General features: G+C 46.9%; 1 protein-coding gene and 1 long non-coding RNA gene across 3 annotated transcripts in view; both read right to left on the minus strand.

The window, feature by feature from the left end:
* Positions 1-11,647, minus strand: part of MED13L (mediator complex subunit 13L) — a 191,383-nt gene extending 179,736 nt beyond the window's left edge. Inside the window, exon 1 of one of the 2 annotated variants that reach the window (XM_066978764.1) lies at positions 11,072-11,647. In XM_066978764.1, the coding sequence (XP_066834865.1) occupies positions 11,072-11,143 (72 nt within the window). In that variant the 5' untranslated portion in view covers positions 11,144-11,647. Of the gene's footprint in view, positions 1-10,224; positions 10,693-11,071 lie in introns of those variants that run through there. The other variant, XM_066978766.1, reaches the window with a different exon arrangement.
* A 1,279-nt stretch (positions 11,648-12,926) lies between these two features.
* The window catches only part of LOC136786538 (uncharacterized), an 82,219-nt gene continuing 80,365 nt past the window's right edge, over positions 12,927-14,780 (minus strand). The window contains exons 9-10 of the long non-coding RNA XR_010825457.1: positions 14,609-14,682; positions 12,927-13,981 (exon numbers count right to left, since the gene is read on the minus strand). This is a non-coding gene — a long non-coding RNA (uncharacterized lncRNA). The remainder of the gene's footprint in view (positions 13,982-14,608; positions 14,683-14,780) is intronic.

The raw sequence follows: 14,780 nt of genomic DNA on the forward strand, positions 1-14,780 counted from the left end.
GCAGATTATCTGAGCGCTGCTACTTCGGAGCTGTTGGTGACGAGCAGCAGCATCGGGGTACTCGTAGGTCATCTTTTATCTTTGCAAGTCTCGGTGAAGGATTTAGCTGTAAGCAACATCCTATTATCAGAAGTACTCCTGATGGAGTCCTGTGCCTGAGAACATTTCAGATACCGCATCACGGTCCTGACGACCAGAAAACCAAGATATTTAAAACAAAGTCCATACATACCATCCATAAGAGCCACAAACTAACAGTGGGAGCTGCTGTGCCTAAAAACTAACCAGTATCAACAGAAAAATTTCTTCCCCCCTCTCCTAGATGTCAGCACAACCCCATGTACGAGGGAGAAGAGGCAGCTAGGAAGATTAACAGATTGCTCCAAAACACAAAAGTCACACCAGTCTCAACAGGAATTTGAGGTGGTTACCATCCTTCCCAGTGGAGAATATAAACGGGCTCCAGCTTAATGCTCGTTTCAGCAGTCCTGGCAGATGGAGAAGCTGCCAAAGAATTTTTGAGTGGCAATCATAGAAGAAAGTAACCTGATACAAAGGCCCAAACTGCTGATATATACCCCAACAGCCACAGAACTTCAGGGCTAAATAGTAAAACGAAAAGTCTAAAATAAAACACAGCAGAAAGAAGAAGGAGCACACGATGACAAAGAACAGCACCTTCCTAGAGTCCAGCATCTCAGACAGCTATAACCCAGAATTTCTTAAAGCTTCCATTGGAGAAGGAAAATCTGTGGAAGTGGAAGACCTTAATAAGCATTCTCAAATATTTATCAGAAATCAGCATATACTTTATTAATAAAGAAGCCAAATAAGCACAGGCCAAGAGGGAAAAGCACTCCTGCAGTTAAACAGCCACTTGACATGGAAAAACGTCCACTTTCACAGCAGAAAACACCTGGAATCAAAGCATAGAAAAGTGTTTTTCAAAATTTTCAGATGATAAAATGAAGGGGGAGAAGAGGAAACCTGCTAAACGACAAAATCTGCTTACAAAATTAGAGTAGGAAGGATAAGAGCCCACTAACAAGAGCTTAAAGATTTCACACAGTGGAAGAAATCTATGCCAAATTAACTCACTGACTTGAAAAGGGTGGCATAAATCAGGAGCGGGGTTTACACAAGCAAGAAAAAAATAAGGAATTCTTGGAAGATGACCTTTAGGGTAGATCAACAACTTTCCGCTGCAGCGAATGGCTTTGCTTGACAGATCTCCAGCCCGTTAACTGGATGGTGCCAAACTGGTGCCTGGTGCTCCAGCTCTCTTCCTTCCACCATAAAGACTGCGACGAGGTTCACCAGAGATGTACAAGGATAATGTGATAAGCATGGCCGGCAGCCAAAGGGCTGAGATTTAGCCACTACTTGAAAAGACGCTTTCAAGTCAAAAATATTCGAGATACACAAGATAAGGAAACTGAAATATGATAGCAACATCTCAGGTAGGCACGTGACCCAATCTCGCACAGGCATGCACTCGCACGCACCCCTGCTTACCAGTCTGAGTGCAAGAACTAGGACGTTGTCATGTCAGAGCCACAGCACGAGAACGGGAAATTGAAAAGCCAATTTCAACAACAAAACAGGTAGCGAATAGGTAGGAACCCAGGTTTCACTAGGCACTACTAGGTGAGATCTATCTGCCTACACGGATAACATGCCTATCCCTTAAACCGAAAACTGACAAAAGCATTTAAAAACAAGACATGGTGGGTTTTGATTTTGTTTGGGGCATTTTTATGTGGAAGAGGGGAAGGCGAATGAAGCTTACCCATGTCAGAAGTGAGCAGAGAGGATAAACAAACATCTATCAATGTGTGCTGTATAATGTCTGGAAGCACATCATCTTCTCCAGGTCAACAGACAGAAGGAACTGAATGCTTTGTTTACATTTTAACAGACCCTAGGTTTACGTGTTTACTAACCTGTAATCCAGCTCCTACGACAGCTTGTAAAATTCTCCTTTTGTGGTTGATGCACTTAAACAAGATTTGTGGTAAGGCCTCCCTAACACTACGATCTTTGAACCTCTGCAGGTCAGGTTATGCCACGATTTTACTGAGCAGGCCAAAAGATAGCACAGAGCTCCACAGCACTCCGGCCAGTTTCTCCACAAAAGGGAACCCATTATATTTTGCTTCCGAGCAGACAGCTGAGAACAGATAATAAAATGAGAACTACCACCGCACTCTTCAGCCACTTCAGATAGCACACAAAAGAAAGCAAACAAATGTGCAACGTACTAACCAAATAATCCTTTCCCTCGCTCTAGAGGGAGTGAATGATTAGGTATCCACGTTCCCTTCAAAAGGACATAATCAAACTAAGTAACTGCCCACTTTCCAAACTTTAAAATAAATCCCCTCTCACAGAAAAGAAGTTGTCCAGAAGTAAGTCGAAAGAAGAAGACAGAAGACATGTCAACAGCAACAAGAGAGAAATGAAAAGCAAATCTGCAAGTAAACGAAGGAATCTTCTCTCTCCCCCAACTTTAACTTTTTATTTTTAACAGAAGGAAGGAAATATCAAACATCAGAGTCATACAATGGACTATCAGATGTTTCCCAAACCAAGTAATCTGACATATGGGCAGTAAAAAAGGAGGAGGAGGGGGGAGAGGAAATAACAACCCAAGCAGAGTAAACTTTGGCCTACTGAGTTAAAGACTGCAGTTCCTTTTCTTCCCTTATTAAAAAAAAGCATCTCAGAGCTGAGAACTCAAACATTTTTGAACACCACATCTAAGAGCAGCTGCTTCATGACCACCGGCAGCAGCTCACGTGGTTGCTTCGCGCTGCCTGCCCCAACCGGCCCTGGCCCAGCCTCCTCGCCGTGGGCTGGGACGGTCGCTGCGGCACATCCACAGGTGGGCAGCCTCCGTCCTCCAGCATCAACACCGTCCACCCTCAACAGGGACAGCAAGGAATGCTTGAACTGGTAGGCAGCCTGCCAAAAGGCCTTAGCCTTAAAAAAAAAAAAGCCTACCCCTCTCAAGAATTCTTCCATATGAATCTTCCTTAATATAGAAGGAAGTGCGTAAATCCACTACATGACTGGTCATGTAGATTTACTTTGCCAGCTTTCTTACTGTCACTCCTGCAAATACAAGGATCCAGCACCTTTTACCAGCAGGAAATTCTGGAAATTCAGAGAACTCAACTTAAAATTGTATTAAAACACACAAACAGAATTAAATAATCAGAAACACCAGGCTAACAATGAAACCAGCAAATTCAGAACCAAGTCGTTTAACCAATTAGCCTACTCTGCCAGCAGATAAATTATTTTTTTGTATAAAAAGTGTTTGGCATGGTTACTGCAAGACATTCCTGGAATTGATTTCATAGCTTGCCTAGCCCCAGCAACAAATTCAGTAGCATTGCAGACCACCTATGACTGTGAACCAAGACTTCGAAAAACCCGACCCTAAGCAAGTGCAGATGTACCAGACGAGATCTGAAAGCTTCCGAGTAAACTAGAGACTCCAAGGAGAAAAAAAATAAGGTTTTGTACTGTCACACACCGACACATTTTGAAACTTGTATCTCATAGCCGTTAGCTCTGAAAGCACCATAACCAAAAAATAGAAGGGTGCCAACACCTGGATCAGTATTATAGAGGAGTTTACCTCCAAGTTTTCTTTTTGATCCTCTGTCCTGACAAAATACTATCTTTTATGCACAAATATAGAGCTGTAAGAACAAGGCGTTGACTGCAGCATAACTCCTTTGCAACTAAAGGATGAATTAAGTAGTTTTACTGAACGAGCTTTAAACGTCCTTCTCTGACACACGGGCTGGGGTCACAAAGCCACTCGGACTTGGCTGCAACCCATGCTGCTGCCCAGCACTGGAGGGGGGAGAAAGAAGTCATGGGTACAGGGCAAGAGCTCAGAGGAAGAGGTTTTCGCTATGTCAGTAGCCTGATCTGGGCTTAAACATGAGCTCGTGAATCCTTTCATGGTCACTAAGGCATAGAAAAGAGCGAAGGGGGAGGGAGAAAAATGAAAGGGTCGAGGGGAAGCACATCTTTTCCCTGTAATTAATACTATTTTCCTTTCATAGAAAGCTGAGAGTGGTACGTTACCCTGCAACAGTGGCTGGTGAGAGAAGGAAGGAAGTACCTAGAAGTGATCCAGAAATAAAAGCATGTCATATCTTACACTAAAAAATTAATTTTAGAGGACCAGCCATTTTTCTCCATTTTCAGAAGATAATTATATTCGTTCCTTAGCATGGGGACAAGACCTTTGCATATGTTTGACCTCATCTGTGTTAGTCACATCAACGTAAATATTGCCTAGAGGCACATTAGACAACAGCAACACAAAATTTCCTGTTTCAAAGAAACAAAGGAGAGAACGTCACTAAAAGCTCAAGTCATATTTCCATACGCACCATTGCAACTCTGCTTTGGAAAGTTAATTAAGCCACAAATGACTCAGTAAGAAATAACACTGTTCAACAGAGTGAGGTAGGAAGCAAGTCAGAATTTATCAAAACTAATCAAAAATCCCTGAACAAGCCAGCAAAAAGAGTGCTTAGACCTCTTAGATTTGTCATCTACGAAAATGCAGGCGTCACCTTACTGAGTAAGGAGCAAAGAAAGCTCCTGACCTGAAAAGTTAAACTTACTACACGGCAAAATGGTCTGTTTTCAGTCATCATCACCATTTTAGAGCATGGAAACCCAAGACCACGTAACTCACTGAAGCCCCAGCAGGAAGCGACGCACGCTGCTGTCGGGAGCATCGCGTATGCACCTCGCAGCACCTGCAGAGGGAATCTAGCTCAGCACCGTGTTTGAGGGGTGCTGTGGGGCCTGATAGAGGAATATGTCTTTATTAGCTGGTTTCTCTTGGAAACTGCCAGTTGATGTCAGGAAATGCTGGGAAAGAGGAGCTTCAAATGCAAGCAGTAGTGAATCTTGGGCTGAGCAAGAAGGATGCCCCCCGTGTAAATACACACTGTATAAACAAATCAAGAAGGACTGGGATGTGGGAAAACACTCGTGCACTTTAAAAACTGGCAGGATAATACTAAAACAAGCATACTTCTAATCAGTGCAGTATTTTTTTCATATTATTTGTGTTACCATGGCACCACCAAGTCCCAAATCCCACTGTGCTGGACTCTGCGGGAAAACAGCAGCGCACAGCTCATGCAGAGAACACAAAATGGGGAAGGAATACAGGGATCGAGAGAGTACAAAGCTGAGCTGGTCAGCCTCGGGACAAGAGCCAGGACAGACCTGCACCTAGCCAGAGCTACTCAGTTGCCTGCAGGCATCACACACACACAAGATTAAGAGAAGGGTTCAGGACAGCAACCCAATTAAGTCCACTGGTAAACTTCATCAAACACCATGAGCTAGAAAAAACTAGGAAAACAATCAAAAGATGGTAGTTTATGTTTCATGACAACAGCACCTACGGGAGTTAGGATTCACTGGGCACAAAACAAAAAATAAAAGGCAGGGACGGAACAGGGCTGACACCTTTGGAATAAGTCCCAGTAACACAGGAGATACAAGAGCAAGTGAAGACAACGAGAGAAAGCAGAGGCACAACGTGGTCCCAGCCACAGGTTGGGACAGAAAACTGTAGCAGCACGCTTGGTAAGAGCAGGGATGGTTTAGGCAAATGGACAGAAGGATGCTGCCACAGCTGAGGGGGTAGAAGTGAGGACTGGGTGGGGATTCCCTGCAGCAACCAACCCAGGGCAGAGACAGAAGGTTGAGAGCCCTCAGCAGCAACCAGAAAGCTTTACCCAACAAGCACAAGTGTTCAGCTGATTACAAAGTATGCAATTCCTGTAACATTGATACCTCCGGGCATTTAAAGAGCAGTCTATCTACACACACACCCTTCACCAAGGCATAGCATTTCTGAATAATTAGAGATACAAAAAAAAAGGAAGAACATCCATAAAAATTCCTTTTTCACCTAGTGACCAACCCGATCCAGTTAACACGTTCAGCAGCTATCTCACAGAAGTTTCTTCCCTGAAAATTTTAGTTTCTATGGATTTTGTCAAGACAATTGCACTGTAAAGGAGGAAAATAATAGAAGAAATGTCTACATATAGGATTAAAGAGTTCCTTCTTTAATCTCTCTCACATTAGGAAGTGCTCTCGGAAGCAGAAGGGAAAGAAAAAAAAAACTTGGGATCAAAATGTTGTTGAGATCCAGGGTTCTGATGTCAGTGCTGCACCAGTTATGTAGAAAAATCCAGAAAGGTTTTTTCAGCTAGTGTTAGAGCAAGTGAAAGTTGCGATTCCTAAAAAAAAAATCCTAGATAAGCAGGTCAGCCACATCACTGCAATGTGAGTATTTTCTGAATTGTGCTAATGCTGACAGCAGCCCTCTCTCCAAAGGATTCACGCTGCTACAAGAAGCAGGATGTGGTCCTTGGGCAAGGTTTCCCAGCCCCATGTGTGTGCTCAGAACCTCATCAGGAGGTCAAGAAATCCTCCCTCAAATATTTCCCATTGGCTAGCTCAGGACCCTTCAGCACACCTTGTCCTGATCTGCAAATACAACTCCTCCTGATTTTCCTTGTGTGTTATTCAGAAGAGGTCAGTTGCCCGACACATCAACTCCATTCCCAAGAGGGGGCAAGCTAAAGGTAGCACGGCTTTGAACGCCGCTCTGCCCCAACCTCTTTGGGAACCCGCACCTATTTGCTTTAAGCTCACACCTGAAGAGACGCCGTTAAACTCCTGAATACTCTGACAGGACAAAAAAGCCTACCCCCCGAGATTCTTCCAACTCAGAATAAATAGTCTCCTATGAGATTAAAGTGAGAAAGCTTTCTAATGCAGCTTTTCTACTTCTACCCCGTTACCCAATAAAACTCAGAAGAAAAAGTAACTGAAGAATCCAATACTGCTGGGAAATTTCCGCAGTTAATTCCATTTCTTAAAAATATATACATGAAGTCACACCTCCATAAAATGCGAAACAAGCATGATACCTACCACGCAGAGAGGCAGCATCCTACCTGCCTTGGAGCCCCGCATTGATAACCAAGAGCTAATACCGGTTCATTTCCTACTGCTTATGGATTTGGTTGGGCAATCAACCATTTACGACGAAGTCTTTTACTGACAATTATGCACCACTGAAGAGAACCAAGAGAACTTCTACAGCAAACTCTGCACTCCTGATCTTCACTTTCGGATGCCACAAAAAAAACCTTTAAGAACAAATTTCCAACGCCCTCTCGGATCCCCTTGGCCCCTTTCAGTTTCATTATGAAAATGGCCACGAGACCCACTGATCGAAGTCAGCTCCTGTCACTGCCGGTGAGCCGAATGCAGAACCCCCCCAGTGACCCTGTAAGTTCGACTTGGAGCACCAGCAGGAGCAAAGACCAAATTCCTGTTCTCCAGCCCTTTCTTGCAGCAGGTTTCTGTAAGAATGCATTCAAACAAGTGCTCCCGACCTCTTTGACAGCAGATGCTACCAGGCATTACATAAATTCGTATGGCTTTCCGAGCACACCGTCGTCTTTTCCAGGCTGAAGCCTCCCACAGCATCTAACCTTCCATCACACGAAAGCTGCTCCACATTTTCAGTCACTCCTGACACCTTTCTGCCCGCCTTCTCCAGCTGCGGCACACGAGATGTTGTGCAACCTCGGCCCCGTTTCAGAGAGCGACTCGTGCCTGTTGATCACCACAGCAGCCAAGCCGGACAGGTGAGGAAACGTCTCGGCACCTCGTGCAAGCCTTCGCGTGATTAACCCTTACGCACAGGAAGAACCAAATTAATTTCAGTAAGGCTACCTCTGTGATTCAGGATTATTCAGAGGAGGACGGTATTAAAACTCCAGGGCCAGCATGTTACCTCGCAGCATTTTGTCTGGAGATAGTTAATAGCCAACTCTTCATTAGGATTTAATGAAACCAGCCCTTAACACTTTCTTATTAAGTAATGTTTTGACAAACAAACAGTCTTTTTCCGAAACAGCAGCAGACATTTTGACTGCTGCCGTAACAGTTCGGATAAATACAATTTCTTCTCCTGCTGGGCTAGAAGCGCAGCCGTTGGTGTGTTTTAATGAGCCCATCGCCCCGCAGAGCGCAGACAAGTTCTCATCCGAGGTGCACTCCGATGACAAATATCCGAAGCGACCCTTGCATCATCTTGCTCAAAGACGCTTGACGTTTACAGCAGAAGCCCAGAAGTCTTTGTGCACGCTGCCTTGCCCGGCAGAGCACACACACCACCCCGTTTTCTCAAAGGGCGCTGGATTCCTGCCTCGGCGCAGAACAATGCACGGCGCAGGCTGCAGCCCTGCGCATCGCCGCGTCCAGGGGGACACCTCACAACATGCAGCTGCGCAAGCCCGAGAGCTCTTTCAGTGACTGGATGCTCAAAGCCAGGTTTGTAAGACTCACGTCAGACTACACCTTCCCCTCGCGTGAAATATTGTAAGCTACAGACCTGCGCACATTCTGGACGTCACCAATAAAGCAGAATCGGTTACTAGAAAGCTTTAGGTAATATTTTTCATACAAACATAAAATACTTTCAGAAAATATTTCCCCTGAAAAGATTCAAATAAAAAGCGGTGCTTGTCATCTCTCTAAGCTGCCTGCAGCTGACACAAAAATAAAGCTACAATTCCCGAACTGCCAAAGCAACCCAAATCCACGACAGCGACCAGCACAGACTCGCAGCAGAGCCTGGGCTGCTCTGGGCTGGGAAGACGGCGCTCCTCGGAAACCAGCGCTCGTGGGAAGAAGTGCGCCTCAACACAAGCACGCAGAAATCCTATTTCTGAGCTGCAGCTCGCCAGGCAAGAGCATTCCTTCTCGATTCCAGCCCAAAACAAAGCGGGAGATAAACAATGACCTCTAGCAGCCAGCGCCTACCAGCAGGACGGGTTTAGGACAGCCTCGCAATTCACCGCACTCCTAAAGACGGGTGATTTCCCATCCACGGCTAGCGGGGTTGCGCACCCTTTTCTTCTGCTGCACTGCAAAAGTAAATGATTGGCAAAAGCTTCTCTAATTAGTAATCCAGACTACTGTACCTTTAACACTTCATAAATTTTTGAAAGAATATGACAATCTGAGGTGAAAAGGTCAACCGCTGTCGGCCACAGGTTCCCAGTCAGTATTTCCTTTCCCAGTACCCTGCACTGGTATGTGAACCCCAGCAAACACTGATGTAACTGAAAATAACTCACACTAATAGTCACCGTGCATTTGTATATATGCGTGTATACACGTTTGAAAAAATACTATTTAATTGGCTATTTTTAGCACGTAGAGCCAGGAAACAATAAAAGCATTGCAGTTGGATGCACAGCACCCCATGCCAGGTATGGAGAGCTCTCACAAAATCACACCGGAGATTAAAGGGTGGCACGTTAAACTCATTATCATTATTAAGCCCACTCGCAAAAGAATTCGGCTGGATTTATTTTGACGACGTTACGCACCCATGTAAAGATTTAACATTTCCCTAGTAGGGTGAAAAACAAAGCAGACACCAACCCACAACAACTATGAAACAACTCCACGTTCTAGCACGCGCTAATTGCACTCCGCCAATTACTGCTGCCAATGACAGATCTGCAGTTTGCAGCTACATGAAGTTATGCTCCTCAGAAACACGCTAATCGATTTTCCGTGAACAAACGGGGACCTCACAACTCTATAGGTAAAGGATAAACATTCACCACCTCGCTCTTACAACCTGATACGATCGTCTCCCTCGTGCTTATTGTTTTTTCTCTGCGTGTATTCAGGATCCCTGTAACAATCCCCGCACCTCCACACACATAGCGCTGCTGTACACCAGTATGTCCCAGAAAACTCTGTCAAGCAAAAGCCTACGTACAAGCCTAAGTAACGTAAAAGTTCATCAAAGAGCCAAAGATAAGAACTGCATTTATTCTCGCGGAAGAATCTCTGGGCCAGTTTCCTAGCAGCGTAAATGACAACAGCTCTTGTCCCAAATTCTCAGTAGGTATGAGCAAAATACGGAAAGCATACAGACATAAACAAGCCAACAGAAGCAAAATAACAAACGTACAGCAACAGAAAAAAAAATATTAAACAAAAAGACGGATCATTCACATTTTGAGTTTCCCTTCCATTATTTTTCCCTTAATTCTTACAAGAGAGCTAACAATAGTCTCTTCCTTTCTGTTGGAAAAAAAAAAACACCTAAAAATCAATGTGTTCACCCACCTCCAATTCTTGCAGAGCACTGGCTAAGGGAGATGCTACCCACCAAGAGCTTTTCTATGCCAGAGCCAAGCCTGCGTTCCAAGTTTGTGGTAGCCGTACCACGCCACGCACCGTGAGCTCCTCCTTCCTCCTGCCCCAGCAGCAGGAGAAGGCTGGGGATGATCCAGCAGCCCTCCCACTCACCCGGCTGCTGCCCCGCCACAAGGGACGCGGCTCCTGCAGGTGGCAGGTAAAATAAGGCACGGCAATAGCCCCACTTCCAAGGGGCCCTGCCCTTACACGGAAACAGACCGTTTTCTCGCTTCAAATTTAGCTCACGAAGCTGCAGCTGGCTGATAACGTAATTCCTGCAGCGTTAAACCAACCGAGCCGAGTACAAAGTTGTCGATCACCAACGAGACGGGAGGATGACATCTCGGCTATCCGCCTAACCACCAGAGCCCATTTTCAGCTGCTTCCCTCCAGCGAAGGGAAAAAAAAAAAGAAAAAAAAAAGGCAAACAAACAGCATTTCTGCCCACCCGAGCCCCATACACACAGCGGGGCCGTGCCAGGACAGAGGCCCCCAGCCCCCGAAATGGCGCCTGTCCCCACCAGCAGGGACCCCAACAGGCTGGCAGCGCCTTACCGGGGAGGGGGCCGCTCCATCCAGCTCCTGCCCCCCAGCAGCCGCGCGGGGAGGGCGCAGCAGCACGAAGCAAGCCCGGGGCGCCGAGCCGAGGGAGGAGCCAGCGGGAGGAGCAGCCCCACGCAGCGGGGCTCTAAAAAACCCCCCACCGGGGCCGGCCGCGACCCACCCCCCGGTACCCCCCCCCCCCCCCCGCCCTGTCTCCCCGGTGCCCACTCACCAGCGAGAAGAGGTTGGAGTGGCAGTCCTCCAGGCTGGCCCCGTTCGCCACCCAGTTGGCCGCCGCCGTCATGATCCTCGGCGAGCCGTGCCGCCGGAGCGGGGCATGTCTGAGGGGCCGGGCCCGGCGGGGCTGGGGGAGCACCGGGCGCTAAGCCCCGACCCCAGCCCGGGGCAGGGGGGGGCAGCGCGGCCGGCAGGGGGCGTGAGGCGGCGGCGGCGAGGCCGGGGCGGCGCTGCTTCAAGGGGGCCCCCGGCGGGGAGGGGGGGCGAAGCGAGGAGGAGGAGGAGGAAGAAGGGGGGGGGGCCTCCCTCAGGGCCCAGCCGCGGCCCCCCCCCGGCGGCGGGCGGAGCGGCTCCGCGGCCTGCAAGCGGCGGGGAGCGGGGGGGCGCCGCCCGGCGGAGGCCGCGGCCCCTCCGCTCGCTGCTGCGGCCGAAGGAGCCCGGGAGCGGAGGGAGGGGAAGGAAGGGAAGGAGGAGAGGCGGCGGCCCCGGGCCCGGGCCCGGGCCCGGCCGCGGGAGCGCTGCTGGCGGCGGCCCCGCTGCGGCCCCGCCCGGCCGCCCTCGCGCACCCGCCGCTGCCTCTCGCCGCTCTGACAGCAATGGCGGCCGCCCGCCGCACCGCGCCTCGCCATTGGGCGCCGCCGACACACGTGACGCGCGGCGGGCGGGGGCGGGGCGCGGCGGGAGGCTCCGCCCCCTTTTTTCTCCGCTCCCTCCCTCCCCCGACTCGCTCCCCTCCCCTCACGGCTCGCGGCCCCGCCCCGCCGGGGGCGCGCAGGCGGGAGCGCGCAGGGGGGTCGGGGTGAGGGGGGGGGTGATGGAAATGGGGCTCGGGGGCGGCTGGTGGGCACCCCGTCCGGGTAACGGCTGCAGGAGGGGGGGGCCCGCCGCATAGTGAAGCCGTCTCGTGTCATTATTGAGGATTTTGTTCGTAAGAAACCCCGAAATTCGGGATTTTCAAGGTTCACGGTGTCCTGCTGGGTCCAGCCCTCAGGAACCCACAGGTGCAGGTCACAGCTCAGCAGCCTGAACCTCACACGGACCGGCTGCTGCACCCTGCACGGGGGACACAAAGCGACTGTCACCGTCCGAAACACAAAGTTTGTTTAGAAACTTAAGCTTTGGGACAGAACTAGGGTCATAGAATCTATAGAATCATAGAACCTATGGAATCATAGGATCATAGAATCTATAGGATCTATAGAATCATGGAATCTATAGAGTCATCGAATCTATAAAATGTATAGTATCTGTAGAATCATAGAACCTATAGAATCTATAGGATCTATAGAATCATAGGATCATAGAATCCATAGGATCTATAGGATCATCGAACCCATAGAATCTATAGGGCCGTAGAACCTATAGAATCTATAGGATCTATAGAATCATATAATCTACAGAATCAATAGGATTATAGGATCTATACAATCACAGAATCTATAGAACCATAGGATCGTAGGACCTATAGAACCATTCTATGATTCCATAGAAAATGTAGCACGTTTTCAGTGCTGTCATTCAGTGGGAAAAGTTTTCCCTCCGTGCCTAATGGCAGCTTTCCTTATCATGATTTTTAATCTTATTTAGGCTTTTTTTTTCGATTATTTTCTTTGTAATAAATTAAGAAGATTAGCATCTGTTCTAATGACTGAATGGCGTTTGTTTGGACTTACCTCATAGTAACAAATCTCTAAGACAAACAGGCATCACTGCCATTCACCCAGCTTACGCACACAGCGAGAGAGAGAATTTGGGCTAAAAGAAAATTTCCACCCAGGCCGGCGTTCTCACGGTGTGTGTTCTGCCACTGACAAATCTATCAAGCCCCGTTCACGTCACTGTCACACCAAACAGGATTCTGTCTTGCAAAGACTGGGGCTATACTGGTGTTTTCAAACACACAATCTAAATATTCACATTCAGCTACAGGTGCACTTTTTTATTTTTATTTTTAAACATACTAGATTGCCAAATAAACTACAAACTCACTCCAGGGAGAGAGAGACTTTTACCCTCCTTCATTTCATTTAGGAGATCAAAGTGCCACAAAGGTGTTGTGAAAGCTCCGAACTGGTAAGGGACAAAGCTGACAAAGTAATCAAACTGCCAATATTCTAGAAAGCACTTGCTGCAAGCTGGCAAACCAGAAGCAGCAGAGTAGAGTACTCTGGTCCATATTACTCCCCTTTCTTTTGGAGACAAGTCTCATAAACAGAGAACACAATGTGACACTTGCAAATTTGTCGAGCAACACGTATTAACCAGCAAAGGTTGAAAAACACACCCTTCCCCATTAATACACTCCAGCTTCAGTTATAAGTCCAATTACTAAGTAATGCCTAGGGTACAACAAACACTTTTATAAAGCATCCGTTCCATTTCTGAAATAGAACATCCATTAACATGAAAAAAAAATGTTTTTCTTATTATAAAAATATTTTGAAATCGAGGATCACTTTATTATTTATCCCAGAGAGCAACAACACTTTGCAGAATTAGACCCTGCAGAAGAGTGTATTCATGTTTCCTCCATGGGCTGCTTACCCTCCAAACGGTACAACCAGTTGTCAGCATTTCTCTTCTGCATCTTCCAAGTAGAAATGACTTACTGTGCTTGATTTTCTCCCCATCTTAAGATAACCCACACTGGGGCCTAACACATCATTCGAATCCATTTTCGGGGGAGAAATGTTAATATCCTCACACTGCTGCTTCGGCCATTTTTTCGGGATTCTTGTGAAAGCTAACAACTCTTTCAACTAAATATCTTTCACTGTAATTACATTTCCTTTGTGAGTGAATGTTTTAAAGTCGAAGAGTTGCTGTTCTGTTTGCATTTGTGCAGGGCTATCAGTTGAAAGTTTTGGCCACGTCTCTGCGTTGCAAAGTTCACTTTGTTTTTAAACTGAAAAAAAATCTCTTTAAGTCTTTTACTGGTTACTTGACTTCATATTATGTTCAATTTAATAGACATGAGAAATCACTATAGCCTAATCTTTCACTTCAGAGTACCAAACCAGGAGAGTTCCCTTGCTGTCTTCTGTCGATAGTGTTACTTAGAACAGAAATTGTTCCACTTACAGATATCATATACAAGCACAAGTGACACTTGCTCATGCATAATTATCCTAGATGGTATGTGGTGGAACGTGTTTCCCAACTCAGGGTATTCAAGTTTTATTCCCTGTTTTCTTTTACTGCCAACTTATCGATGAACATGAACAACACCATTGGGTTTTCTACCTTGACCAACCAACCATTTTTCTGCAGTAGCAAGGTATACGAACTTTCTAATTAATTCTGCCAGTGTATTAAACTGCAAGCAGCAAGACCAAAACTCTGAACTAGAGCGGAGTTTCCAGCCTCCTGGAGATCAGCTGTGTCACACTTACCCCTCACTATTGGTAAGCGCTCTGGGAAGGAGCCAGTTACCTACCCTTCTGGACACCTCCCAGAATTAGAGTCCAAATAGTGATAGGCAAGATTATTTTATTCTACAACACCTTACTAGAGCCTACAGTAATGATCAAACCTGTTCTTCCAGGAGGATGGCTCAGCAGTTTCGTAGACTTCGTTTTCACCAGCAGGTGTTGCTTCTGCTTCAAACTAAACATGGAGGAAAAAACAAAGATGTCAGAAAGCTAAAACAAATCTGAAATGTCAAGCAATCGCTTGGGTTTATTGTTATTAAAGTACGTCAACTT

Source organism: Anser cygnoides, chromosome 17, assembly GCF_040182565.1.
Source record: "Anser cygnoides isolate HZ-2024a breed goose chromosome 17, Taihu_goose_T2T_genome, whole genome shotgun sequence".
NCBI classification, from domain to species: Eukaryota; Metazoa; Chordata; class Aves; order Anseriformes; family Anatidae; genus Anser; species Anser cygnoides.